We start from the raw sequence: 27,524 nt of genomic DNA, 5'->3' as shown, positions 1-27,524 counted from the left end.
ACCAAACTTTTTTTTCAAAATACGGATGAGTAAAGTAGAATTCATTTTCTCTCCTTTCTGGAAGGCCTTCGCTGATTGAACGATGGCGATAAAAGAAATGCGGAGACATCTTTACCTGCCAAGACGCGTCACGCAGCCAAGACGCGACTTTTCGTCATCTGGCATGTCCCAGATATCAGCTTGAAGCTTTGCGAGTCTTATGACTGCCACTCCTCTCATCTCACCATGTTCATACCACCGTTGCTCCTCTTATGTGGTGCTAGTTGCTGAAGCACGAAGGGGTGCTCACATAGCACCTAGACAGAGCACTTAACCATGGCTGACGACTTCGTTGTTAATAAAGCCCCACCATCGCTTTCCAACATTCAGCTGAACTGATGGTCCGTACAGGAACTCGGGCTCGAAGTTCTTGATCGCTTCGCCGACAAATACCACGACAAATTCCACGACACCATATATCGCCGTATTCACAAGAGCAAGGGAACGAAAGATAACACCCAAAGCCAGTCCGCCGACCTCCCCCCTCCCCGCACCCAATCTGAGCCTGGTCTGGACCGCGAGGGGGACTTCTCCGATGATGGCAGCGACCGGGATTATGACTATGCGCCTCGTGGGCGTCGTCAGAGCGAGTACCACGACGACGGGCCCAGAGATCGTGACATGAGTTTTCGCGATGACAGACCGAGAGACAGCGACAGGGACAGAGATCGGGAATACGCCCGACCGGCAGGTGGAGCAAGCGACTACTATGGCCGGCCACGGACAATATATACACCCAGCATGCGCTCAGAATGTCGTGGGCGCGAGAACAACGCACCTTACGGGTATGGTGCCCCAGCCTACCAGGCATCGGTGAGTCCTCTCGCACGACCTTCCCTTTCCCTACTGCAGCACCGCAGTCATCACCACAGCCTCTCCATCCCGCAGAGATCAGCTTGCATAGGTATCAGACTGACGCGAACGGTAGCTCCCGCCGCCGCCTTTTGCCCCACAGGTCCCAGCGCAGCTCCAGTGTCCAAACCCTTACCCGCAAATGCCGCCATCGCTTGAAGACTCTCTCGTAACGGCGCGCCGTCGCCAGTCTCTCCGTACAGTTCCGCGCTCCCCGTCGCACTCTCCTTCGCGCAACTCCCGCAGCTTGTATGCGCCGCGCGCCGCGTCGCCGAGACGACGTCGCAGATCAAAGTCCCCGCCGGGCAAGGGGTTCGCTAGTTCGGTTGTGGGCGCGCTGGCAGGTGGTCTGGTCGGGAATGAATTGAACAAGGGGGATACGCTGACGACTGTTGCGGCGGCGGTGATAGGAGCTGTGGGGGTGAGAGAGGCGGAGAAGCAGTGGGATAAGCGGAAAGAGAGGGAGAAGGAGGACAACGAAAGGTGGGAAAGGAGGTGGGAGAGGGAGGGAAGATAGAAAGGGGAGGGGATGCGAGTCTACTGGATGAAAGGGACACACGGGCGTTATATTATTATTTTCTGGGGCTATCATTTGGTATTTCGATGGGATATGGGGAATGGTGATCGGCAGGATGATTTCAGGGCCCAGGTAACGACTATGATTTTACGACGATACCCAAACAGATTGAATTTCACGAATATGCACTTCAAAATCAGAACAAGAGAGTGCTATAATCGCTTTTAATATTATGCGGTGTAACAAAGAGCATGAAGACTGTCGGGCGTTGAGAGTCAAGTTGACTAAAGTGTCTCCAAGCCACGACCCATAGAGAAATAGTAGGTGAGCTTAAGTGTGGGTAATGTACTCATCAAAGCATCCTGAGAGCCCTTGGTATAGCAATTAGGAGAAAGACTCAAAATCCCCCCGGAGACGTATTCATGCCGATGAAGTCCGCCAAGTGAGTTGAGAAACGAGCGTTGCCGAAAGTTCGAAAGTAAATCGATTAAGCCACTGGAATTAAGCAAATGGATCTAATTTCCGAACGGCGGGGGGACTTTTCTCCACCCAGCCCATCAAAGCTCATGTGGCCAACGCCACCCCCGCGAGAAAATCCCAGTCCGATTTGGGTTCCCAGTGCACCGTTCCGAGAAAAGCCGAAAGTGACATAGAAATCGCTGATTTCGAACAAATGGGTTTTCCTCTTATGGTATGGGAAACCTAATGCTTGGGCAGATGTGCTAAGGTAGCAGTCACCGAAAAACATCTCATCTATTAACAGGAGTGGTGGCTGTGTTGGCCAAATTTGCTAAGTCCCATCACGAAGCCAGAATTCTTTGAAATATAGGGGTGATATAAAATCTGCCTCACCTTCCTGGACCTGAACATTCCAAGCAGTGTGAGCAGGATTACCAGATGCCATACTCTGCTGTCGGCGCAACGGAACCGGGTAGAACGATCGTGGCTGATTAAGGACTACAGTGATCTCCAATAGGGTGGGTTGTTGAGTGGATCACCGGGGTTGTGTATTTGTACATCAATCTGACGCCTACAAGTCATACGCACAAATTTGAATACGTAGAACGCTGAATGCCCATCCACTGCAGTTCTTAGGCAGGTCACGAAGGTCTCGTGGCACATCGGTACGGGATTAAGAACAAGTCCTGGGATATAAAGCTACAGAATCAGCTATTGCCACTGAAGAACACTTGATCCAGTCTTCGCTCGCGATCCCAAATGACCCCATTATCCGAATCCTTAATTTGCACGATTCGATGTTGGGGAATGAACTGAAAGTATGGGTCGTTAGCTTTACAGCATAATAAGCGGGAAAAGTTTAAATTACCTCTTCGTCTATGATCTCATCTTTCCACTCCTCAACTGATATCTCCTTGTTCCCTTCGAACCGGTCTTTGTAGACGATAATGAAATCATTGACATCGTACGTCGAATCCCATCTTAGACGATTCAGGACATCTTTGGCTGTACGAAGTTTTCTTCCAGGCTTTGCAGGCTCAGGAGGCTCCAGAGCCGGACTCACTGTCAAATCCTCAATATCGATATCCTCACTGCTCGAAGCCTCCTGATTGGGATCCTCAGACGTCTCCTGAAGACGGCTTTCGTCACTAGGAATGGGGGATGCGCTCTCGGAGGGCTGTGGATTTGATTCGCACTGATCGGAGTGAGTCTGTCCCGGGTTGGTAGCATCGGAGTTACGATTGGACGCGACGTTCGATTGAGCATCATATCTAGGTTCGGGCGGCGTTAGCGAGGGATTTGGCGAACCATTCTGATCTAATTCAACCGTGGTCTGTTGATAGGATTTCTTGGGTATAGGTGGGATTGAGTTGAGCTGTATATCTGACGTGCTTCCTTCTTGCGAAGCAACGTCTTGCGGTGAGACAGATTCCGCCATGGCTGATTAAGTCTGTGCTTTTTGATGATGAGATGAGATAAAGAACGGAAGGAAAGATATGTAAAATTTTGTTGATGATGGAAAAGTTGAAATGCTTGACGTGGTGCTGGATGCTATTATATACATTAACGCAGGGAGAACATAGTTTTGTAGCCTAGGCAGTTCCATTCCAGGAAGGATTGAGTCACTTATTGTCTGGGAAGCAATAAGCCACAGCCGATGTGACTCCGCGCTTGGTCATATTTTGGACGAGTCTTCAGAGGTCATCTCTTTGAGTTGTGTAGGTCTAAGGAGCGAGGCTAGTTGCTTGCCTGCGCTACTGCATATACACAACATGCCGAATTTTTGGCGAGTCGCTTCTACAGTGTATAAAGTGAAGCACATGAGATAGGCCAATTGGGCATTGTGCCTGGAGGAACTCCTGAGATCAGAGTCGGAGATGAGAGTACTGAAACCTCTCCGTAGTGTGGCTGAGTCACGCAGAGGCTGACGTCGTGGCTTGACACTTTTTGCACCTGCAGGGATATAAAAGTAGCGGGCACATTGGCTGCATTACACCGGTCCAATGGCAGGCGACGCGGACTTGAGGCAGAGAGAACCCCTGAATGGCACGCGGAAGGGGCTTTGTTGCGGGCTTGTTACGGGCTTGTTGCGGGCTTGTTGCGGGCTTATTGTGGGCTTGTGCACGGAGGGTTCCTGCCTTCTCGAAGCTTTTGCCGAGCCTTAAGGCCCCTCGCCCGTTTGAAAGTCCCGTCGCTCAGCAGCCCAAGCAGCCCCACGCCGCTGCCGCATCAGGGAGAAGACACCAAAGGCTAACAGCCCGACACTGTCTAGATGCTACGTCCTACCTACTAGTCCACAGACGACCGACGCTCGATCAAACCACCTGCACCGCACTGCAGTGCACTGCATTGCATCGCACCGAACGTTGCCTTGCCTTGCCCTGCCCTGCGCTTCTCCCGTCATCGTCACCGTTTCCGCGCCTCTGCATGAAATCATCCCACGGCCCGGCCCTAACCACCCTCGAGTTCTTGCCCTCCGTAGTGCGCGCTTCAGCCGTCATCGCAATCCCGCCTACTTCAGCTCATCAGCTCGAAACATCCGTTCTGGCAATGATCACTGCCGCTTACAGTAGACTCCTGCAGCATATCACGTTCCCTCTAGCCAAATCATCTCCCATTCCTTCTGGAGCGCGGCGACACCATGTTATCTAGCTGAAAGTCTCATCGTGGCATTCGGATTACTCTATTCTTAGCGGAGGATCACCAAGTTTTTCCTATCCGCTCTTGCCCTTCAACGAGTCTGGTAATACTCTGCGCCTATCTACTCCGGACTCCGCCTCGTAATCTACATCGTTCCAATCTCTCCAAGGGCACTGCTCAGAATGCGCCGCTTCAGCCGGACTAGTGGCAGTCCGACCGCTCATGTTTATAAGACGAATGGCGGGCCGATACCAGACCCATTGTCTTTGATCCGAGCATTCGATTCCGAAACGAACCCTACGCGACCAATACGTCCGTCGCCATTAACTGCATCAACTATTCAAGGACTACCATTAGACCTACTCGACCGCCTACGCTCGTTCCCGCTCTTTCTCTCCGCCCCAGACTCCTTCCTAGCCGCGATAGGCGCCCATCTTCGACCGCAGCTATACTCCCCACATGATTATATCCTCACCGAAGGCGACGATGCGAAGGCCATGTACTGGCTGGTGCGTGGGGCTGTGCGGGTTACATCGAGAGATGGTGAGAGCACGTATGCCGAGCTGAAGCCGGGAGCATTCTTTGGCGAGATTGGCATCCTGATGGACATACCACGGACAGCTACAATCATCGCCAATATGAGATCTTTGGTAGTACGGTTGAATAAGGAGGACTTGAAGAAGGAGCTGCCAAGCTTCCCGGAAGTTGAGAGAGCTATAATGGAAGAGGCAAAGGAGCGTCTTTCCATATTAGAACGGAAAAAGAAGGAGATCGGAAGCGCTACGTCGAAAGACTTAGCCAAATCCTTCTATCGCAATGGTAAACGCCCTCGTGACCGAATGGACGGCGACGTTGAGATGGGTGACTCCGGCATTCTGAGAGACGGAGAGGTCATCAGTGCGAATAAGAAAAGGAAGTCTCCCAGCCCAGGTCTTGCCGAAGCAGCAGCTTTGAGTGCGCTCGGTAGTGGAAGCCTAAACGTGAGACTTTTGTTGAAGGAATTACCGCTTTTCTCAAGTCTGCCACAAGATATATTGCATTTCATTGGGTTAAATGCTCAGCCGCGAACCTTTCCTCCATTCACCGATATCATTCAGCAAGGCTCTCAGGGACAAGATGTCTATTTCATTGTTAGAGGGGAGGTCGAAGTCGTGAACGAGAGACCCGCAGAGGAGAATGTTGATTTTGGAACACACTCTCGTCGAAAGAGGTCAACTGGAGATCACTCTGGGAAATATCCAGATGAGATCATTCACCAAGTAAAGGCCAGGTTGAGGCCAGGGCAATATTTCGGCGAGGTGACGAGCTTATCCCTTGCTCCCCGACGTACAGCTACTGTTCGATCCATTTCCTCAGTAGAGTGTTTGATGATTAGTGGCGACGTGCTCAATGAGTTGTGGCAGAAATGCTCTCCAAACCTTCGCCGCCAAGTTGAAGACGTTGCAAAACAGAGATTGGAAGCCGCGCGCGACGACGATATATCAATGTTTGATGTAGGAGACAACACACCCGCCATCGATGAGCTTGCTATAGCAGACATCAGTCCACGTATAACGCGAAAGAAAAGCGTCCCTACCGTAACCTTCTCCGAGAGTACAATGGAAAGTCCACTCTCAAGTAGAAGAGAAGAAAAGCCGGTAATTGAGCCATATGACCCCGATCCATTTCTCAATGTCGACTTAGACAACATGCGATCTAGATCTCGCAGAGGGTCTCTCGCACCACCTCCACCAGACGCATCTCAAAATAATGCAAGCGACTCTCAACAGAATGGGCAAGTCATATCACCATCTCCATTACAGCCCAAACATTCATCAACACCACCTGAATCTCAGGTGTCATACAAACGCCCCAGAATCATACGTAGGCCAAGTCGATTTGGCAAAGGCGTCTTACCAGACACGATTCTCACATCAATTTTCCAATACCTTGACGTTCTCGAACTCATGCAGACACGGCTTGTGTCAATGCACTGGTTAAAAGTCATCACAACTTCTACAGATATCCTTCATACCCTTGATCTTACGAAATACAACCGCAAAGTCACCGATACCATCTTATCTGAAATACTCTGCCCCTTTGTAGGCAACCGTCCACGAATCATCGACATTAGCAACTGTTTCCATGTAACAGACGAAGGCTTCATTGCCCTCGCCTCCACCTGTGGCACCAATGTTAAGATCTGGCGTATGAAAAGCGTGTGGGATATTACCGGCCAAGCCGTCCTGGAAATGGTAAACAGAGCAAAAGGACTAGAAGAAGTAGATCTCAGCAACTGCCGCAAAGTCGGCGATAATTTGCTAGCTCGAGTAGTTGGGTGGGTCGTGCCAGATGTACCACCCGCCGTAGCCGCACAGCAAGCGCAGCAAGCACAGCAGCAAGCAAATGGTCGGCATCGCTTTGGGCAAAAGTACCCCGCGCAGAATCAGAATCCACCTCCTCAGATTCCTCCAGGAACAGTGGTCGGCTGTCCTAAGTTAAAACGTCTGACATTGTCTTACTGTAAACACATCACTGATAGGTCAATGGCACATATCGCTGTCCACGCTGCTTCACGCCTCGAGCAGATTGACCTCACGCGTTGCACCACAATTTCAGACGACGGGTTTCGGCACTGGAGCGTTTATGCCTTCCCACGCCTCACAAAGTTGTGCTTGGCTGATTGCACTTACCTGACTGATCATGCTATAGTGTGTCTAACGAATGCGGCGAAGGGGCTTAAAGAGCTGGATTTGGTAAGCTTGACGTTTCCCTTTACTTCCTTAATGCATTTGTTTACTTCAGTTTGAGCTACAAAGGAGGTCATGCCATAAACCTTAACGATTTACGATAGTATTGATGCTAATGCGACATCAGTCCTTTTGCTGTGCTCTTTCGGACACCGCGACCGAAGTCCTCGCCCTCGGCCTCCCCTGTCTCACCGCACTTAACCTGGCGTTCTGCGGCTCTGCGGTGTCAGACTCATCTCTCCGCTGTATTTCCCTGCACCTCCTTGAACTCAAACAGCTCTCCGTCCGCGGCTGTGTACGTGTTACTGGCACTGGGGTCGAGGCGGTCGTTGAGGGTTGTAGGGATCTTGAACTGTTTGACGTGAGTCAGTGTAAGAATTTAGGACGGTGGTTAGACGGAGGTGGGGTCGCAGGAGTAAGAGGGAGGGGCAGAGGGGTAGTTTTTGAGACGGTTGCGGATGGGAGGTGGAGAACAGGGAAGTAAAGGGATAGATGGCTTTGATCGAGAAGATCATTGTGTAAGAGGTGGAGATGACCAGGGATGGCGTTTTAGGAATCTTGACAGAGGTTGCATTGGTTTTGGAGTTGTGGGATCTGGGAATATCTGGACGTGACGAGGATGATTTCAATGTTGATTTGTCTGATGATACCATGTGTGGAACTTTTACAATTATGATGGGATTTGTTATGATATCTAGAACATTTACAACCGTTTGTAGCTCAGTTACTCCATATAGAGCAGCGGAAGCTAGTGTTATTTGAAAGATTTGAGGTGCATTAGCGACATTCTCCTGTATGTTAAGGCTTGCTGAGGCTGAGATGGGCCGCTGTTAAGCAACTTTTTGATGGGATTGGGCCGTCTGGCTAATTTATAGCCGTGCTCAATAGTAGGCTTTACCGCCGGGGAATAGCCGTGCTTACGGTATGATCGTTTTCCAGCGCTCTGACGCCGGTTCAAAACACTCGATCACAACTTCCTGTATTCCTGTTGCAGCCCTCAATTCTTGCCACATTCATCTTCACCAAGCACCGCGAAACCGGATGCTTGAGCCATTTGTGCTATCTCTACCCAACTTTCTCTTTAAATCACCTTCTTCTTGCCATACTCTCTGACAACACCATCCAATAACTCTCTCATCTGTTTACATCCTTCTACTCCTACCGCCAGCATTCCTTCTAACCGGTCCACTTTTATTCTCGTTTCCATAATTAGCACGCTGACCTTTTCACTTGCTCCAACCGTACCAACTGTTAAGAATGGCAACTCTTGCTCTTCTAGCCCATTTAAGTCTAACAGTGGGTCAGCGGACCCTTCATCACTCGAAGTGGCTGGAGACGACGCAGCAGTACATGCGACTAAGTAGTCGGTCATTGGTACGCCAGCATCTATGAGGGCCAGAGTGGCGGCATTTATGCATGCGGCCAAGAGTGAACCGTCTTGCGAGAGGATGTGTAAGGAGATGGAGATGGTCGAATGGGGGTAGATATGAGTTAATAGGAGGGAGGAGAAAGACGTAGTCAGGGTGTGCGCCATTTCGGCCGTTCTTCTGCATAGTCAATTGAATTAGCACAGTCCTCTTTGCGATTTAATCGGAACGTCATTCAGTGATGCTAATAATGGATACTGCAAATGCGCTTTAAAACGTACTTGTCCGCTCTACCCCTCCTCTTCCTCTCCACGCCGCTGAACCCTGCAAATCCAATCTCAACATCAACCTTCGCCTCGTTACCCGCGCCCGCGCCTCCCCTGTTAGGCCCTCGTCCTTCTGAGGGACCGGCGACTGTGCAGATCACTTTGGTATTGCCCATTTCTAGATAGCTCGACCCATCTGCGGCAGCTTGAGTAGATATTTGCGCATGCACGCGGCGCAATTCGTTCCACCGCCGGCCATCGAGACGTAAGAGAGCTAAGGCGTAGGTGCTGGTATCAAGCGGCATGTCGGTGAGAGCTTCTTAGGCCTAGCAATTGCGATTGGAGCGCTTAGTAAAACTAGAAGAGAGTAAGAGGGAAAGTACACCTGAGTAAAAGACGCAGATCTTCGGGCGGTAACGAGGGGATAGATCGTTGCGGACGAAGCAGTGCAAGAAGGCAGTGTTCATAGGGCTGGAAGGAAAACGTTGGTTGACGGGAGATCGTCATTCTGGCGGCTTGGCGTTGTTCACCCCGCCTTGTGACTTCGCGCCTCCAGGCTGAACGCGTCGCGAAAGCTATGTCGTCATTGGGAAATCGAAAACGCCAGCTCTCTTAAACTCTCTGACTTTCGTTCGACCTTCATTCTTCCATTGCAGAGCCGGACCTAATGTCTACTCTCACTGTCCGACTGTCCCAATTAACTAACGAGGTGCCGAAGAGGAAAGCAAGAAAATTATCACTAGAGGAGAGGGTCAATAGGATGGAGGGGGAGGAGGAGAGCAGTAGCGATTTGGATATCACGAAGGTGGTTAGGAAAGAACTGGATCTCTCTCAGTACATAGATGGTGAGTGGCGGAGCTTGTGAAGCACCTAATCTTCATTTAATGGTTTCCATCTTGACATTTAAAAAACTTTCCATGGCAATTTTCATATATCCTCGAATCCTATTGGGCAGAAGTTTCACCAATATCTAGTTTTTGGAGCTAATTTAGCTGTCTATATGTTCTAGAGGTCACTCATAATGTTTCCGAAATCGAATCAGACACTGTTGATCAGCACGAAGATCACCACACGCGAGACAAATCACGGTCTACTGAAGTTCAGATGAGCGATACGCACCACGAGAGATGGAAGCTAGGGTTAAACAATGAAGATAGAGAGAAAAAGCCACGACATAATCGCCCTCAAATTCGCAATGTACACAACGAAGGCGAAAAGGTGGACTGGTCCGATGACGAAGACCGTGAGGCCGCCTATAACCAGTTCAAGAATCGCAAGTCGCTCAAGAGGAAACGCATAGCTGCTGAAAGTCGAAAAGCAAGAGCAGTTGCGACGAGCCGCGCATCGGCGAAGTCGAGTATCGTGGGAAGGGAGCCAAAGCGGCAACAAATTGTGCCAAAGGAGAGCAGGAAACCATCTTTAAAGAGACAAAACGGCTCTTCTGACGAGGATGAGCTGATGGATGAGAATTTACCGGACTATATCAAGGATCGCAAAACAAAGTTTGAGCGGGCACGAGAGAAGCTGGGGGAAGCAGGGCTAAAATTGGCACCGTGCTATAATGATATCTACTTCTCAGACGACGAACAACTGGAACACCTCAAAGAAAAGCCCGTGATGAGAGAAATAAAGCCACAGAGACCGTATAAGGATATTATTATGCCTTGTTCGGCTGGTATCATACCAGCTCCACTTGCACAATGGCTTCGAGACTATCAGGTTAAGGGCGTTGAGTTTCTTCATGAGCTATTCGTTTGGCAAAGAGGTGGTATCCTTGGCGATGATATGGGTCTTGGAAAGACAATTCAAGTAATCGGCTTTCTCACTGCGGCGTTCGGGAAGACAGGTGATGAACGTGACGCCAAAAGAATGCGAAAGGTACGAAGGACGCATGAGGGCAGTTGGTATCCTAAAGTCTTAGTCATTTGTCCAGGGGGCTTAATGGTGAATTGGAAGGAGGAATTGGATAAATGGGGCTGGTGGCAAGTATACGTTTACCACGGATCTCCTGCTGAAAAGGATGCCGCCTTACAAGCTGCAAGAAGCGGTCGGCTCGAAATCATGATCTCGACTTATACAACATATCGGATAAATCAAAGTGCTATCAACACGGTCGACTGGGACTGCGTTATTGCAGACGAATGCCACGTGATTAAGAGCCGGAGTTCAGAGGTCACGCAAGCAATGAATGAAATCAATGCTCTTTGCCGAATTGGCCTTACTGGGACTGCTATTCAGAATAAGTACGAAGAGTTATGGACCCTCTTAAACTGGACGAACCCTGGCCGATTCGGTTCTCTGTCAACGTGGAAAAACTGCATCAGCAATCCACTGAAAGTTGGCCAAGCGCACGACGCTACCAATGAACAACTTTCCAATGCAAGAAAAACCGCAGAGTCACTCGTTAAACACCTTCTTCCTCAATTTTTTCTTCGTCGTATGAAAACGCTTATTGCGGACCAACTTCCAAAGAAAAGTGACCGGGTTGTTTTCTGTCCGCTCACTACAGCTCAGGCGGATGCCTATCAAAACTTTATTGATAGTGACAAGATTGATTACATCCGGTGCTCCTCCGATCCTTGCCCGTGCGACTCCGGGAAGAAGCGTGGCTGGTGCTGTAATACCGATATCCCTGGCTACGATAAATGGCAAAACTACGTATTTCCATGTATTGTCACACTCCAGAAACTATCCAACCATCTGGCGCTTTTGATCCCTGATAGCAATCAGTCCCAGGAAAGGCAGGGCAAAGACCTTGAAAATCTGCAAATTGCGGTACCCAACGAATGGAAAGATCTCTATCGCAATAAAGATAACATTATGAACTACGCTAACACTTCCTTCTGCGGTAAATGGAAGATCCTTCGCCGTCTTCTTCAGTTCTGGTACTCCAACGGCGACAAAGTTCTCGTATTTTCTCATTCTGTACGCCTGTTGAAGATGCTAAAGGCACTTTTCGACACAAAAGAATCATACAACGTATCGTATCTTGACGGCAACATGTCCTACAGCGATCGTGCTCAGACGGTTACCGCTTTCAATACCGATCCCAATCAATTTGTCTTTTTGATCAGTACAAGAGCAGGAGGGGTGGGCTTAAATATTACTTCCGCGAACAAAGTCGTCGTGGTCGATCCGAACTGGAATCCCGCATACGATCTTCAAGCGCAAGATCGTGCCTATCGCATTGGCCAGACACGTGATGTAGAAGTCTTCCGGCTCATCTCTGCTGGTACAATTGAAGAAATTGTGTATGCGAGGCAGATATATAAGCAGCAGCAAGCTAATATTGGGTATACTGCGAGCTTGGAGCGAAGGTACTTCCGCGGCGTCATGGACGAGAAAGGAAAGAAGGGCGAGATTTTCGGGCTGAAAAATCTTTTTGGATTTGAAGGCGAAGGAGTCGTTTTGAGGGATATTGTCAACAAGACGAACGTGGCAGAGGTCAAGGCTGGCGTCAAGGTTGTCGGCATTGAGGTTGATGAGGCCGCTGCTGAAGAAGACGATGACGATTTCAGGGGAGACAATGATGATGGAAATGCTGCTATGAGCCAGATCAAGGAGATGACGAGAATGATTACGGATCCCAGTGACGGGAACGATGGACGAGGGAGTCGGAGGAAACCAAGGAGATCAGATGCCATTAGCGCCATCTTAGCCGGCGCAGGTGTTCAGTATACTCATGAGAACTCTGAGGTTATCGGGTCGAGCAAGATCGAAGCTAAATTAACGCGAGCGGCCCATGAACGCCACAATGATATCGAGCTGGCAAGGAAGAAGGTCTTTGCTCCAACACAGAGTCAGGTGGCAGATGGGGCTGAAATAGAAGGAAGCGAATCGGATGGTTCAGGTGATGAAAGAAAGATTAAGTATCGGTACCAACCTCCCGGAGCGATCAGAAAGAGGCAATTTTGCACAATGGCGGAGATGTTTGGTTTCCAGGATGTAACCGAGTTCGCACTCGTAGTGGAGGGATGGACTCAAAAGCAACGTCGAAACTGCTTGGAGAAGTTCTATGAGATGCGAAGAGAAAAGCTTTTCGGAGAATCTGAAAAGGGATAAAAGCAAATTTTCGTTCTTTTCGCGGCGAGCTTAAAAGCCCCAGGCTTTGCACCTGTCGATAGAGAATACACAAAATTGAGAAGTGAATAGACCTAAAGTTCATGGGCCATCCTCCACAGCTAGTAATGAACTTATGTACTTCTCCATTGGCTGAGATTCCAGCTTTGAGGCAGCCCTGAAACTCACTTATAAATTGTATCAACAATGGTTTCGGCCTAGCAGAGTAAGGTGTTTATCAGGGCTCAGCACTGGAGATATGAACCTATCGGAGCCAAAGTCCTGCTAGGTTCACGAAGCTTGCAGCAGAGTTTCATGAGGTAATCGGGTATTTGAAGTCGGGAATCTTGTAAATTTAGCATCTTGAAAAAAGACAACGTGCGCTTAGTGTGAGTGGAGTGTTTAATCTTGTTTCCCGGGGACTCTCAAAGTCCGCTCCTCTAGAGCCTCGCTACACCACCTCAACCCCTGATATGCTGTAACGTGACTCCTATTCTCATAGGTATAGCTATCTAACCGACAGCCTGCTCAGGTTCCATCAGATTTCGGTTCCTCTTGTGGTGATGGTGATATCTTAGCCCATATGACCTTGGCCCAGAATATCGATTCGATTGTACCAATTACCGACAGGCTTGCGATCACAGCGATTTTGACTGTGCGACTTGCGCCTAAATCTTTGAAGCTGACGGTAGGATAGGACGGGTTTCCCGACGCTTGCGTGCTCGAAGCTGGCTTGTGAGGTGACACTTTCTGAGTCTTGCTGTCTGTACTAGAGCTGAAGGTAGCCCTTCGGAAGGAGAAGATGAATTGCGGGCCTAGTGGTAGTACAGCGTTGCGGTGGTTAGGAGCAGATCTCCATACAATCTCGCGCTTTGACATTGTTGTTTCTGGGAGTGCAATGCGATGTTCGGTTGCCTAAAGAGAATTGGGCAAGTTAGATGCAGCTGGTTTTATGGTAGCGCAGCAGTGGGAATATGAGGTGTTAGTGGAAGCGGAAGGGTAGTGGTGGTGAGATTGAGCATTGTCCTCATGACAAACAGCGTCAGGAATACGAGACTAGTTACGAAAAGCAGGGATAATTAGTAGCACACCAAATAGTCGGAGCAAAGTAGTAACACGGTATGTATACATATATACAGCGTGTCGGGATGGCGCTTTGTAACTGCTAGTGACAAAATAGGAATGTGAGGTCATTGCTTGTTCGGGGCCAAATGCCGTGATCACGTGCAAGTGAGTAAAATACCCGCACTTTGAAAGCACTTTGAAAGCACTTTGAAAGCACTTGAACTCATGCCCGGAGAGCTACGAGAGCCAACTCATGACTAGCAACTGAGGCTCGCACTTGGTCTACGTGAAATGACTTTCTTTTCAAATTACACTCTTCTGACTTCGTCTTCAGCAGCTATCATTGTGGCAATTTTCCTCTCAGCTCTTCCAGAGTGGCGGTCAACAACATATTGCTACACATCTATTAAGACGTTATCACCTTCAAATCCATACGCCAATTGCTTTACCATTTCTTCATCCGGAACCTTCTCTCGTGTCTTCACGGCTGATTCAACTTCATCTCTTATCAAAAATGCCCGTAAGGGCTTCGTCATTCCCGGCCTTTGGGATGGTCATGGGCATTTGCTTCAGTATGGCGAGCTGATGCATTCCGCTAACTTATTTGGAAGCAATTCAATGAACGAAGTACTGCATCGACTGGATGAACATTTGGCTCGTAATCCGTCCTTAGGAACCAGATCAGAGTGGGTTCGCGGAGTTGGGTGGGATCAGGCTGCATTTGGTGGGAATATGCCAACAGCTGTATGTCAAATTCAATCACTTGCACACTGCTTACTAGTTCTACCGGAACTTAATGGATATGCGGCCGAATTCCATTTTAAAAATCCTAAAACCATACTAGAGAGACTTAACCCTATCCCTACTATGGTCATTGTTGTAGCGTGACCGGGCGATACAAGAAAGTAGTCGCCAAAGCAGACCGTTAGCTCGAGGAATGACAAATGCTAACGTAAAAAAGTCAAACCTTGAAGCCGAGGAGAAGTTGAGAGGCAAGTATATCATGCTCGATCGAGTTGATGTGCATTGTATATGGGTCTCAGAGGCTGTTCTTCAATTACTCCCCGATCCTTTGCCGGACACCCCTGGTGGAGAAGTGGTCACGGTCCCCGGGATGGGCGTGTTCTGTGATAATGCAATGGATCTCGTAATGGAGCATTGGCCGAAGCCAGGGAAGGACAAGAAAACGCAATATGTCAAGAGCGCGATGAAAGACTTGAACAGATTTGGTCTAGTCGGCACGCATGCTGCTGGTGTCACGCCAATGGATCTGAAGATATTTGAGGAATTGGCTACTGGTGCGGACTGGAGCGTTAGGGTATACGCCATGCTGGAATGCGAGAAGAGGAACACATTCTGCCCTGATCAGGCTGTCAAAATATCCAGGGAAGATGGTCTCTTGAGTGTCCGCAGTGTCAAGTTATTCGCAGGTATATGTTGAGCGTTGTCCTTTCAGCCACACTTTACTCACTTGACAGATGGTGCTTTAGGGAGCTGGGGCAGTGCTCTTATTGATCCATACACCGACCACCCCTGGACTTCCGGCTCTTTGCTCATAAATGCATCAACTCTGTCTGGTTTGACCCTCGCATGGGCCTTAGAAGGATTTCAGGTCAACATACATGCAATCGGGGACCTCGCTAATCGCCTTGCCATCGACTCCATCTCTTCCGCGCTAGATATCCTTTGCCCGAATTTAAGTCAGCACGACTGTCAAACTCTCCATCGTTTCCGCATTGAACATGCCCAGATAATCCATCAGGATGACCAGAAACGGATCCATGAAATGGGCATTATCCCGTCAATCCAACCTACCCATGCTACCTCAGACATGGGTTACGCCGAGGTTCGTCTTGGGAAGAAGCGAACAAGTGAAGAGGCCTATCGTATGCGCTCGTTACTTCCAGTAAATCCTGTTCTGGGTAGTGACTTCCCTGTGGAACCTCCAGACCCATTCCAAGGCATTTTTGCCGCTATTACAAGGAGAAGTCCGCAGACTGGTCTGGACGCTGATGGTGGACACCATGGATGGTATATGCATGAAGCTCTAACCTTGGAGGAAGCTTTACGCGGTTTTACAGCTGGTCCAGCTCATGGAGCTTTCCTTGATGGCAAGGCGGGCATGATTGAAGTGGGAGCATATGCTGACTGGGTGGTGCTGGATAAGCCGCTGGAGGACATGGAAGTGGATGACTTGCGAGCATTGCATGTCAAGGAGACGTGGGTGGCGGGTAGAATGGTCTATGGACAGTAGTGGGTACAGGTAGGGGTTAAGGGTGCTATTTTGCTATTCCTCTACAGCACAGCAACGGGTGAAACTTCTCTGCCTCCTAGGGTCATCGTAGTAAGCCATGGCAAACCTAAGGGTATCCTTCTTCTGAACGCCAGGAACCACATGTTTAAAGGAAGTTTTTGATTGTCTGTCTGACAATGGTGTTGCATTACCAAAAAGACCAATGACCTCTCGAAGGGCACGTGCCTGTCTGAACCCTTCCGAAGAAATTCATGTTGTATCGATTTTGCAGCGGAAAAAATGAGAGCATGAACGTCTTGAACTACTGACTTAGGAACTAGCTCGCAATATATCAGAAAATTCTGTAACTAATCCCATTACCTACTCCCCGCGGATAGCGGTACAAATGATGAAAGTTGGCGTCCTATCGAATCTATCCCAGAAACCCGTGCCCTTTCTCTCGTCATCCGGAACGATATGGCGCAGCCAAGTCACATCTGTCATTCCCGCAGAGGTCGCGCACTTCTCATAAATTTCCTTGTTCAAATGATAGAACTCAAACTCAACTGGAGGATCCGTGTCGGCAGTCAATCTACACTTCCAGCCCTCCTTCACCTTCCCAATGTTCCTCATTTCAAATCCGTAAAAATCTATTATATCATTCTCCATGCTCATCATTACGTTTGTCGTGATAGCTACAAAACGTCCACCGGGCTTCAGGTTGGCGTGGATGTTGCGCCACATAGCGAGCATCTCTTCCTCTCCAGAAGCGTAGTTCAGGAAGTAGCCAGCAAATATTACGTCGAACGGCCCATCTTTCTCGTCCCACGCTTGAAGTGGTTTGCTGCAGTCGGCGACTCGGAATTCGAATCGGCTGTCTCCCTTTGAAGCTTCCCGCGCACCCTCTATCATGACGGGCGAAATGTCGACGCCGACGACACTCACGGCGCCGAGCTCGATGAAAAGGCGGGAGTAGCGTCCAGTGCCGCAAGCAAGGTCAAATGCGCGTTTCCCGGAGATGTCACCGAGAGCAGCAATGGCTGATGGACGCTGCGGATGAAGCGCAGGCAGGTTGTGCATGTTGTTGTAGCGGGTGCCAATGGCATCGTATTGGGTCGACATGGCTATTTATTTGTGACGTATGGAAGGGATGGGGTCACACACTCGGTATAACCGTGATTCGTTATGGTTGTCTGATTCAGGCCCGGCTCATAAATCCTTAAAATCAGACCCTCGGTGGACCGTTGGTACGTGCACTACGCGCACGGCGCGGGCATACTGCTCCTTATTAACCAACGAATTCCCACCGAGGGTTCGGACGGATGCCACGACGTCAGTGTGCAGCGGGGCCGTTAACTCGGCACCGAGCGTACTCGTTTCCGCCGCGGGGCAGGGCATTGAGCTGAGCAAGGCGGCTTAACACTCGTAATACGTACAAAGCAAAATAGATCAGTAAAGCTGTTGCTGCTGCTTCCTTACTTGAGAGACTTGCGCCTAGGGTTTTCGTTTGCTCTAATATATGTACGAGGTAAACGTATTCAGTGAAATTTTAGTACGCATGTAATTCCTGTGTAACAGTACCGCCCAAATCACCGTAAAAAAGAACAGTAATCCATGTTATAAGGAACAAAGGCTACTCAAAGAAGAAGCCAATACTATTCTAGGAATGATAGATCACACCCGGAACATTCAAAATATACAACTCGAATAGACCTGCAACCTGAGTCATCAAACGTCCTTTTGGGGGAAACATCCACGTTCTGAATAGAGCCAAAACTGGTGATCACTATTTTAGATGATTTGGCTTAATTTTTGCTTGAAGATTTATCTAAGTCTGCACCTCTAATTTTGCACCAGAAAACTTCTTCATTAACGTGCGAACGTGACGGCGCTACCATTGTAGACTCCCGGTTTACCCACGAATCGCAAAACTTGCTTGGCAATCTTCCAGATGAGCAGAGAAATAGCTAACGTGCTTTACCTCCTCCTCATTTTTCAACTGCACGTCAAAGCCAGAAAATATTGCCACTAGTGTTTTCACCATAATAAACATTGCAAGATACTGGCCTGGACAGCTCCTTGATGCGCCACCGAAGATAAGTAGCTTTTTATCCAAGCCCTGAGTCTGGCCGAACCAACGATCAGGGTTGAATTCGCCAGCATCTGGCCCAAAAATACTGGTGTCGGTGTGCAACGCGGTTGGAACCACGCCCACAATAGTGCCGGCAGGTAGATAGAAGCCGGAGAGTTTCACGCCACCCGCTGGCACCACACGGCTCATGGAATTGGCTATTGCGGGGAAGAGACGTATGGATTCTTTGATACAGGCTTGCAGGTATGGTAGCTTGGTAGCTTCGCTGTAGCGTGGATTTGGACCCAGAGTCGCGAGCTCAGCACGGACGCGAGCGAGCGTTGCAGGATTTCGAGCGATGCAGAAGACGCTAGCGGTCAGGGCGACGTTGATCGTATCGTGCGCGGCGCCGAAAGTTGTAAGCGCCATCCTCATAACCCACGGTTGCAGGAAATCAGGACGTTGGGCGGGGAGCGCCATGAGGTCGCCGAGGATATCGTTGTTGGGATCGCTGAATTTACTGCCCTGGTCTTTCTCTCCCATCATGCCAGCTGCTTTCGCAATTGGAAAGTTGGGAATTTTTTGAGAGCTAGGAGCAGTTCCAGCCAGGACTTTTGAAGCGGCGAGACGTTTTTGCATGTGCATATAGGCCCACTATGAAAACAAGTTAATAGGAAACGTAGATTAGCCAGATTGGAAATGATGGATTAAGAGAAACCATGGACCAATTCGGGTTGCTTGATTCGAATAATTATAAATCTGTACCTACCCTGAACATGGACATGCCTTGGGGATTCCGCAGGCTGAAGATGCGGCAGACAGCCTTTGTTACATATTCCTTGGGAATGTACTTCTGGAGATTGAAAACTGAGGGCAGAGCTCCGATAACGACGAAGTAACGCCACATGTTTGCGGCTTGATCTTTATTACCAGCATCATTGCCAGCTTCAAGGAAACCTTGATTCTTGGAGATTGTGAGGTCGGATAAGGCATCTTGATAATATGTTAAAAACTGCCAAATAGTAGTGGTGGAAGGGTATACCGAGTATGAACATGTGTAGCCACTCTCCAACATCGATTACTTTGCCATCGAGTCGTTTCAAACTCGCTACCAAACGGGACACAGTGGAATCCAGCCGATCTTCGTGTTTCTCAAGTGATCCAGTGGAGTAGATGGGACCAATTAGTCGACGCTGCATTTTATATTTATCTCTATTCGTCTCCGTGAAAAAGTCTAGATCTCCAGCACCATTGGCGACCACCGGAGGCTTGGCTACTTCTGAAACGCGGGAAACACGATTAGCGGGCTGTCTTGCCGGAGCGCATAAGAGCCTTGTACATTCTAAAGTCTAGGGGCTTGCTTACGATGCCAAGGCGCTTTATCGTAGTGACTTCCCGCGCCTATATCAGTGTTACTACCGTGAGTCTAAGAAGTCTTGTGGGAACTAAACATACTGTATATGGTCCGCAGGCCTTCTTCTGAACAAACAATGACCTCTTCCGGGGATACGCGGACCACTGGACCGTACTTGGCGTGCAGTGATTGAGCGACGCGGTGTGTTTGACCGTCCCGGTGCGTTAGGGCAAGCCATAGGTGGGTAACAGCAGCAAGTCGTGGACCAGGAACCTTTGACAAGGGATGGAAGAAATATCGATATACCACAATTGCTAGGAAATAGAGGGAAATGGAAAGAGGCACCGAAGTGCAAAAGAAAGTTATACTAAGCATTTTGATGCGGCTTCAATAAGGACAAGGCAAGGATAAAGAGGTATTTCTAACGAATGGCTCTCGATTTCGTTCTCGCACAATTGTGTGTTCCAGGAATTTGGAAGGAATGGAGAACTATTAATTTAAGAGAAATCTGGAAGAACACCGTTGGAGACAACTTGGCGCGGAAAAGAGGCTTAGACAAAATCGGATATCTGAAGCAGACCGTCGAGGCCATCCATGATGGATTTCCGTGCAACAGGCGGATCATGTCGCATCACGGAGTCGATTGTTTAGCGGCTGACGAGAGCTCGATCGGACCTGTCCCTATACAAACAACATGCAGGACGTGCGCCACGAAAACGAGTTATAGTCCGTTCACAATTATGGTATACAGCTTTGGTCAATGTAAGGTTTGGATGTTCATTCTTTAGGCAGATGGAATCCACAACCGACGTATAAAAGGTGTGAAGCAAACCTGCCTCCAGCTGTAGACATATCTCAAAGCAAGATAGCAAGTGAATTTGTGGTTGACTTGGAGTAGGTGGGGGTAGGGGCGGATTTGCAAGCGGTCCATGCACCATTCTATTATCAGTCCAATTAAAAGCCATGCGGAATCTCGTATTATTCAATGAAAGCCGTTTTCACAGCCTTCTACCCGATTTCTTCCCAGGGAGCTGTCAAAGACTCTACCTGAAATAAAAGATGGTTAGTATAGGCCATCTGAAAGTTGTGATTTCGCTGCACCCGATGCGGCAGGTACCTTTGACTTTGCGACCGGATTTCTTCTATTCTACAGCTCAAATACCTTTCGGACTTTCGGGGTTGCAGTCTTGGCGGGTAGCCTAGGGTGGCATGTTGACGAAGGGCAGCTTCCGTTTTACTGCAGCCGCACCCAATTCGTCTTGGAAAATTCCTTGGTACGGCGGAGTTGGTACCTTGAGTTGCGATGAAGTCCGGAGCATGATGTGATTCAGCGAGCCGACCGTGTCGCGTAAATTTTAGTCGTGAGCCCTCTTGCCCCTCGGCCCCGTGATTTGAAGAAAATAGGTATCACCCATGTAATGTTGTTGAATTAGCGACCGTCTGTTTGAAAACGTAGCGAGAATTCCTCACATCCCTAAGAAGTGTTCAGCCCGCAACCTCGAGACCTCAAGCTTACCACGACCACGCCTGCCATGACCACTACACCTCTGATCTTGACATTGTATAACCTCCACGACCGGTGACTCAGTTCTTTTTCGAGCGTTTCGATTTCCAATCACATGCTCCTCTTCTCCTCTACGAGCCGCGACGACAATGACTTCAAGACGCGAATCCCAACGTCAGCCCACCAGGCTACAGAACCTGTATTTAGTGATATCTCCAGAGGCAGAAGGCATAGCTCGCACTAGATCAGAGTAGCACTTCACCTAGGATTGGGAAGTCATTCCACTACCAGAGGGATGCTGGCAGTGTGTGGTATTGGAGGAACCCAAGCATTAGCAATAATACGAATAGGATCGACGAACTAGATCTTTGTCACCTCAGGACTTGCTGCAATGTTGCGCTTACCTCAGCGAGCTCAGACGTGATTTTTTAGCTAGCGTCGGAATAACCTACGCCGTCTTCCGAATTGCAAAATCACGTCTGAGAGGCTTTGGCGAGTTTTGTTAAAAGCATAAGCAAAAATCTTAGTTTTAGCAATTTTGTACGGGGATTTCCTCTACAACGTAATAAAATAAAGTCTTCAAAAGTTCATAGATATATCTTAGGTGGCTACTTTATATACTAACAGCTTTAGAATTATAATATTCCCTCCTAAATCTGAGATTAATTTCGTTAAAGTTAAAATTCCCGTTATTAAAAGCATAAGCACCTTTACGTACCCTTATATACGGGCCCACGTAAGGTATAAAAAGCCTAAAATCTCATAATTTATAGAGCTAGATCTCCTAAGTAATTTAATATAATTTTTACCTTAGAATACGTTGTGGGGAGATTAATTAATTTTGTTGGGGTTTATAAGTTTTCCTTACAAAAAAAGCTTATGCTTCCATACAAATCTCGCCAAAGTCCCTCAGACCAAGAAATCGATCAAATATCCGAAGGAGTTTAGCGCGCCAGCGCAATCGATTTCTTAGTATGAGTCCACTGAGGTAAATGTTGCGCTAGTTGCCGGTATTTTGTATGCTTCCTCATTAGCTACCCCTTAACCCGCCGAAATTCGTCCACTCGGTATCGATAAGAACCAACCAATAAGATCAATGCAATCAAATCATCGTGATTAGAAATATGAAGCCGTTGTAAATCGGGCAGCGGCCACGGCTCTGGCGGTGAGCTTTTAGCGACTGGATTTGGTTGAACATTGTACCGAGTCGGCTGAACAAAGTTTATATCATTGGAAAGTACGATTGGAAGGCATATTTGATAGTATTGTATTGATTAAATCTACTTAGGCTATACGCGTACTTCTGATTCTGGTGTTTCGCACGGACCATATACCTAGTGGACGTCGGCGGGTTAAGGGATAAGGAAAGAGATTAGATGAGGTTTACAATAACTTTTTCTAAAAGCCCGCACGGACGTTTTTTATATGTAAAATAGCCCGTTCGGCGCTTTTTGGTTAACGCCGACCATATAGTAGGAAAATCAATAAAGAACTTTCTCAACACCAGAGCTTTCACTACATTCCATTACCTTGTTTTACCATGGGTGATTAAACAATTGATTATGATTATGATTAGTTGGATTATATAGTAATCATAACTTATATAACCAATAGAATAGTTATGCATCTCTGGTACGGGGTATCGAGGGTGATGTTCGGTAGGTGGAAGGTGAGCGCAAAGGTCTGAGCTGACCGTCACTCAAATCTAAGCCCATTACTAACACAACCGCGATAACCTATATATTACTTTTAGAGCACTACCTTATTCCAGATTGAGTTAATTAATCCGAAATGAAGCCGATTAAAGCGATATACGACTCATTCTGGAAAAATGGCCATTCGTTCTGGAATGAGGCAGAAATGTTCTTTAACTTTTGAATTGTGGTTGCGGTGTCCTTTTAGAGATAGTCGCTTACCGGAATATCGCGTGTACCGGCATTAGTCGGAACACTACGGACGAATGAGCTCCGCAGATCCCGGAACGGTCAATCGCCTACCGAAGCTATTTCAGCCACATATCGTCAGCTCTGCACTGTTGCTTTGTGAATTGGAGAAGCTGACCTATTTCTTGATATATAAGCTATTAAAATAGATTCATGTCTCTGCATAAATACAACCTCGGACTGACTACTCTAGGCTTTACGACTCAGTTCTAGTGTTACCAAAGAAAATAGCCCGACAGAGAATAACGAAGATGAATCAAGGTAAGCAGCTTACTCTTAAATAATTCATTCCATGCTTTTAAAATTAGAGGCGGGAATTGTGGACTGCTTCGAGCGAACTCTTGGTCTAGTTTGATGACTTGACTCTTACTAACTTATTTCAAGCTAGCCGGTCGCCGAGTGTAAAGGTTGCTGACTTGCCTGGCTCCCTGCCCTCAGCAAAAATCCCCGATACTGTGAACTGCGCTGCAGTGGCTCAGCACTGTTTGGCCTACCTTTCAGAACCGGGACCAAGCCACTTCACAGTAGATGCCATATGGCGCGACATACTCGCGTTCACAGGCAATTTTCGAACATTCTATGGCAGCGATCGAATTATATCGGCCTGGAGACAACATTGCAAAGGGGTATCTACTTTCATTATCCATCCTGAAACAGCCCGAGTGGCCCGATTTGGACCCTCAATTGCATGGGTAGAAGCCGCTTTCGAGTTTGAAGTGTCCTCCGAGCCTGCTAGATCTTGCACCGGCATTATCTCATTAGTGCCAACTGATGAAGACACCTGGAAGATCTGGATGCTAAGAACGTGGGTGGAAAACTTGCAAGCTTGCACGAACGTTGATGCGTTGCATCCAGGGGTCTCTTTGGCGGAGCGCCGGAAGCCTGATCTCAAAGCTGGCTATTTCGAATGCGTTGTTGTGGGAGGTGGCCAGGCAGGCCTTTCAACCGCTGGAAGACTTGAAGCCCTTGGTGTAAATTACATTCTGCTCGAGAGTAACGCCAACATCGGAGATAACTGGAGGAACCGCTTTGACTCCGCAAGATTGCACACGCCCCGAAATATGGCACAGCTACCCTTCGAGCGAACCTTCGCTGCGGGAACTCACTCGCAATGGTTGAGCAAGGATGAATTGGCAGATGGATACGAGAATTGGGCTAAGAAGTACGGAATTAGAGTGCTAACTTCTACCACCTTGAAGAAAGCGCGTTGGGACAGCCATCTACAGGCCTGGATTCTTACAGTTTGGTATAATGTGGACAACATCCTAGAAGAGAAGACCGTTACAACTCAACATTTGGTCCTCGCTCTCGGAGCCGGATCTCAAGTACCTCGCATACCTTCAATACCTGATCGTTCAGCTTACTCAGGGGAAATCTTGCACTCTGTGACTTATAGATCCAGCGAAAAATGGAAGGGGAAGCATGCTATTGTTTTGGGTACTGGCAATACAGCACACGATGTAGTCGAAGATATGTTATCAGCCAGTCTCGCTTCCATCACAATGGTGCAGCGGAATCCAACCATTGTTATTCCACAAGACCATCTGGTGCCCCTACTCGAACAGCTTCACAACGACACGATCCCAATAGAACTTGGAGACCGCCTTAGTATGACTATGCCCATGCGTATTACCTCCGCCCTTGCAAATCTCGGTCTCGCTGCTGCGGCTGCTCGCGAGTCACACCGCTATGATGACCTCGAACGAGCTGGATTCAAGCTCGACCGAAATGGTGATATAATCGAGGTTCTCTATGCTCGTCTTGGTGGTCACCATCTCGATAAGGGGGTGTCACGCGAAATTGCAGCTGGGAAGGTGCGAATGAAGTCAGATGCTCAACCAGTGTCATTTACCTCAACCGGTCTGCTTTTCTCCGACGGGGAGGCTATTGATGCGGATGTGGTTGTGTTCTGCACGGGGTTCGTGGGTAATATGCGAGAGATCGCGGCAGAAATGATTGGTGGGGAGGCCACCGACCACCTGGAAGATTTTTGGGGGCTTGATATGGAGGGGGAGGTACGAGGCGCGTATAAACCTCTAGGCTACCCGGGGCTCTGGTTCATGGGCGGAGACTGTTCAATGGCAAGATTCTACTCCAGGTTTGTCGCTCTGCAGGTCAAGGCGTGCTTAAAGGGGCAGCCATTCAAGTCCTATTGAAAACGTTATTCTTTTTTTTTCTAAAACAATCACCCCATTAACTTCCTCGCTTTCAATAATTGTGCTTCTAAGTCCTCATGCCAGAGCCACTCAAATCGAGCACTAATGTCAGCCTGCAATCTTGAAAAGTCATCTCCAACGTCGTCTTTCATAAATTCGTACGCAAAACCGGACAGCATACTATATTCAACGACTGTCTGGGTTCTTGGCCTTCGGACAGCATTAAAAGCTCGAAACGCTTTTTCGAGTTCCGTTTGATCTCTGATAGCGCCCGCTAAGCTGCTTAACAAAAACGCATCTTCCATGGCCATGCCTGCGCTAGCGCCGATGTGAGGCGTACTAGCGTGAGCGCTATCTCCTAGCAAGTACACGGTGCCTTTATAGTATTTTGCCGAATGCTGGAGATCGAATAAAGCCCATTCCTCTTGAGCCAAAGAATGTGAAAGAAGATTTGTAACGGCAGGATGCCAGCTCCCGAAGTCTCGAAGCATCTCATCCTTCGTGGAGGGGACTACCCATTGACCATCTTCCCATGTAGCCCCGTTCTTGCGCCGAACGGCTACAATGTTGATGAATTCCCCATGCTCAACTGGATATGTAAATGATGTAACCTCCATATCCGCAGAGCTGGTCGTTGCACGCCAATTCCTCTCCAAGCGCCTTGAGGCTTGAGTGCTGCATCTCTAGGAATCAAGGCTCCGTAGGCCTATTCTCCTGTGAATTTTGGATTGATACTGTTCCCCAAGATTGCTTCTCTAGTCTTGCTCTTAATGCTATCACATCCAACTATGGCACTAGCTGTGGCAGTGGATCTGTCGATGAAATGGAGCCGAACGTCGTTAACGCCCGATTCCTCGCCCGGAAATTCACCAACGCTGACAAGAGCTTTACTGAACGAAACTATTCCCCCGGGACCAGTTGGATAAGCTCATCCAAAAACTTGGCCCTATGTATACAGCTCCGCGTGCGTGTCCAGGTCCATTTATCCATATCCTGGCCATCCTCCCTGTGCATTAATCTCCACAACTCTTCCCGTTTCCGTTGCAAGAGCCCATCCCATATCGCAAGGAGAGGAAAGTATGCTGGCGTTTTGGACCCTCGTTAAAAGTTGCATGTTTCTTGTAGCCTCGGAGAGTGGACTCGTCGGTCGGACCCAGGGCCCGAACGGAATTAGGACCAAAAGCAACACCCGCGCCAATCTCGGAGAATGTAGCTGCAGCTTCGTATATATGGACGCCAATACCATGCCTGATAAGACCTATAGCGAGAGCTAAGCCACCGAGTCCTCCGCCTACAATGGCGATGCGGAACGGCTTGCGGGAGTGGGAGTCCTCGATCTCGTTCATTACGCTTGTTCAACTTGATATAAAGATATCTGCTTTGAAGAGGCTAGGGTGTTTATGCGTTCTCCCGAATTTACGGTTGTAGATTCTGGTCAAATAAGGCCCACCCTGCTGACCGTTATCATTTCGATGGGGCCGAAAGGGTTCCGTCCGGTCTGACGCGAACGAAGAACGTCATTTTACCCAGCTTATACATACATTTGAATTTGATTGGGTCACCGCGGAAACATTGTTTAGATCCTGGCCTATCCCTTCAAACGGTGACGTCCATCTCTAAGTTGATCCGTGCGGGAACACCACAATTCCTAAGCACGAACGATTTGATTTGGTTGATTAAATTGGCCAGTTCTTATCGATAACAGATGGACGCAAATCCAGTGCGAAGGGATAAAGCAGCGAGAACCATTCAATCATATGGGTGGTTTTGAGTATCTTCATATGTCAATGGAGCTTGTCGTCAGGTAGAAAATTAACCAACATAACTGAGCGTGGTAGCAGTCTAGATTAATCGAACACCATCTTAACAATAACTTAAGTAACAGTTCATGCGTTTTAGGCTATTGAAAAGGCTGTACAGCTGGAACCTTACGCTACAAGGGGGTGACATGAGCGGGCCAACCGACCTCCCTGCAAGTTTTGGTGGCATTATAACCATATCGGCAGCATTTTAGCGGGACGCTACTATAATGCCACCAAAACTTGCAGGGAGGGCGGTTGGCCCGCTCATGTCACCCCCTTGTATTATCCCTTGCACCGTTAGCGTCCAAGCGTTTGTAGCCCGTGCGCAACACTTAGGAACATCGATTTCGTGAACACCAGCAGCAATACCAAGCTTCAATTATTGAATTAACTATCACAATGGTTCGAAATCGTGAAACCAATGACGAAGACTTTGTTCAACCTGCCCAATATCCTAAACTACCGCAT

The 27,524-nt window shown here is 48.4% G+C and overlaps 11 protein-coding genes across 11 annotated transcripts; 5 read left to right on the top strand and 6 right to left on the bottom strand.

Moving 5' to 3' along the window:
• Positions 1-6: 6 nt before the first annotated feature.
• Positions 7-1,408, top strand: K441DRAFT_693537 (uncharacterized protein; the record flags this gene model as incomplete). Its single annotated transcript, XM_067652659.1, has 3 exons — positions 7-333; positions 391-852; positions 968-1,408. Exons 1-3 carry the CDS (start codon positions 316-318, stop codon positions 1,406-1,408), a joined length of 921 nt encoding a protein of 306 aa, XP_067508304.1. The 5' UTR covers positions 7-315.
• A 941-nt stretch (positions 1,409-2,349) lies between these two features.
• On the bottom strand, positions 2,350-3,505 carry K441DRAFT_693536 (uncharacterized protein). Its single transcript, XM_067652658.1, has 2 exons — positions 2,736-3,505; positions 2,350-2,679 (listed from the first exon to the last, which is right to left on the bottom strand). The coding sequence occupies exons 1-2, from the start codon at positions 3,303-3,305 to the stop codon at positions 2,575-2,577; spliced, it is 675 nt and encodes a 224-aa protein (XP_067508303.1). The 5' UTR covers positions 3,306-3,505; the 3' UTR covers positions 2,350-2,574.
• Positions 3,506-4,689: 1,184 nt separating this feature from the next.
• K441DRAFT_542523 (cyclic nucleotide-binding domain-containing protein) lies at positions 4,690-7,720 on the top strand (the record flags this gene model as incomplete). Its single annotated transcript, XM_067642699.1, has 2 exons — positions 4,690-7,242; positions 7,364-7,720. 2 exons carry the CDS (start codon positions 4,690-4,692, stop codon positions 7,718-7,720), a joined length of 2,910 nt encoding a protein of 969 aa, XP_067508302.1.
• A 489-nt stretch (positions 7,721-8,209) lies between these two features.
• On the bottom strand, positions 8,210-9,120 carry K441DRAFT_654179 (ribosomal protein S5 domain 2-like protein). The gene is made up of 2 exons (XM_067647651.1): positions 8,885-9,120; positions 8,210-8,783 (listed from the first exon to the last, which is right to left on the bottom strand). The coding sequence occupies exons 1-2, from the start codon at positions 9,043-9,045 to the stop codon at positions 8,318-8,320; spliced, it is 627 nt and encodes a 208-aa protein (XP_067508301.1). The 5' UTR covers positions 9,046-9,120; the 3' UTR covers positions 8,210-8,317.
• A 330-nt stretch (positions 9,121-9,450) lies between these two features.
• Positions 9,451-13,031, top strand: K441DRAFT_603987 (DNA excision repair protein). The gene is made up of 2 exons (XM_067645328.1): positions 9,451-9,714; positions 9,879-13,031. Exons 1-2 carry the CDS (start codon positions 9,537-9,539, stop codon positions 12,929-12,931), a joined length of 3,231 nt encoding a protein of 1,076 aa, XP_067508300.1. The 5' UTR covers positions 9,451-9,536; the 3' UTR covers positions 12,932-13,031.
• Positions 13,032-13,261: 230 nt separating this feature from the next.
• Positions 13,262-13,931, bottom strand: K441DRAFT_654176 (uncharacterized protein). Its single transcript, XM_067647650.1, has one exon. It carries the CDS (start codon positions 13,805-13,807, stop codon positions 13,457-13,459), a length of 351 nt encoding a protein of 116 aa, XP_067508299.1. The 5' UTR covers positions 13,808-13,931; the 3' UTR covers positions 13,262-13,456.
• A 736-nt stretch (positions 13,932-14,667) lies between these two features.
• K441DRAFT_654173 (amidohydrolase 3) lies at positions 14,668-16,570 on the top strand. Its single transcript, XM_067647649.1, has 3 exons — positions 14,668-14,898; positions 14,955-15,423; positions 15,472-16,570. Exons 2-3 carry the CDS (start codon positions 14,997-14,999, stop codon positions 16,245-16,247), a joined length of 1,203 nt encoding a protein of 400 aa, XP_067508298.1. The 5' UTR covers positions 14,668-14,898; positions 14,955-14,996; the 3' UTR covers positions 16,248-16,570.
• K441DRAFT_654172 (S-adenosyl-L-methionine-dependent methyltransferase) lies at positions 16,114-17,470 on the bottom strand. The gene has a single exon (XM_067647648.1). It carries the CDS (start codon positions 17,346-17,348, stop codon positions 16,608-16,610), a length of 741 nt encoding a protein of 246 aa, XP_067508297.1. The 5' UTR covers positions 17,349-17,470; the 3' UTR covers positions 16,114-16,607.
• Positions 17,471-18,138: 668 nt separating this feature from the next.
• Positions 18,139-20,026, bottom strand: K441DRAFT_542429 (cytochrome P450; the record flags this gene model as incomplete). The annotated part of the gene is made up of 5 exons (XM_067642691.1): positions 18,139-18,908; positions 19,063-19,290; positions 19,340-19,573; positions 19,663-19,698; positions 19,753-20,026. 5 exons carry the CDS (start codon positions 20,024-20,026, stop codon positions 18,139-18,141), a joined length of 1,542 nt encoding a protein of 513 aa, XP_067508296.1.
• Positions 20,027-23,175: 3,149 nt separating this feature from the next.
• Positions 23,176-25,372, top strand: K441DRAFT_703324 (flavin-containing monooxygenase). Its single transcript, XM_067653465.1, has 2 exons — positions 23,176-23,359; positions 23,483-25,372. The coding sequence occupies exons 1-2, from the start codon at positions 23,350-23,352 to the stop codon at positions 25,252-25,254; spliced, it is 1,782 nt and encodes a 593-aa protein (XP_067508295.1). The 5' UTR covers positions 23,176-23,349; the 3' UTR covers positions 25,255-25,372.
• On the bottom strand, positions 25,284-26,600 carry K441DRAFT_684793 (FAD/NAD(P)-binding domain-containing protein; the record flags this gene model as incomplete). The annotated part of the gene is made up of 3 exons (XM_067651819.1): positions 25,284-25,843; positions 25,990-26,154; positions 26,279-26,600. The coding sequence occupies 3 exons, from the start codon at positions 26,598-26,600 to the stop codon at positions 25,284-25,286; spliced, it is 1,047 nt and encodes a 348-aa protein (XP_067508294.1).
• Positions 26,601-27,524: the final 924 nt, after the last annotated feature.

The sequence above is a fragment of the Cenococcum geophilum genome (genome assembly GCF_001692895.1).
Source record: "Cenococcum geophilum 1.58 unplaced genomic scaffold K441scaffold_6, whole genome shotgun sequence".
NCBI lineage: Eukaryota > Fungi > Ascomycota > Dothideomycetes > Gloniales > Gloniaceae > Cenococcum > Cenococcum geophilum.
The sequence above is the reverse complement of the archived record's forward strand: the minus strand, read 5'-3'. Positions and strand labels throughout refer to the sequence as shown.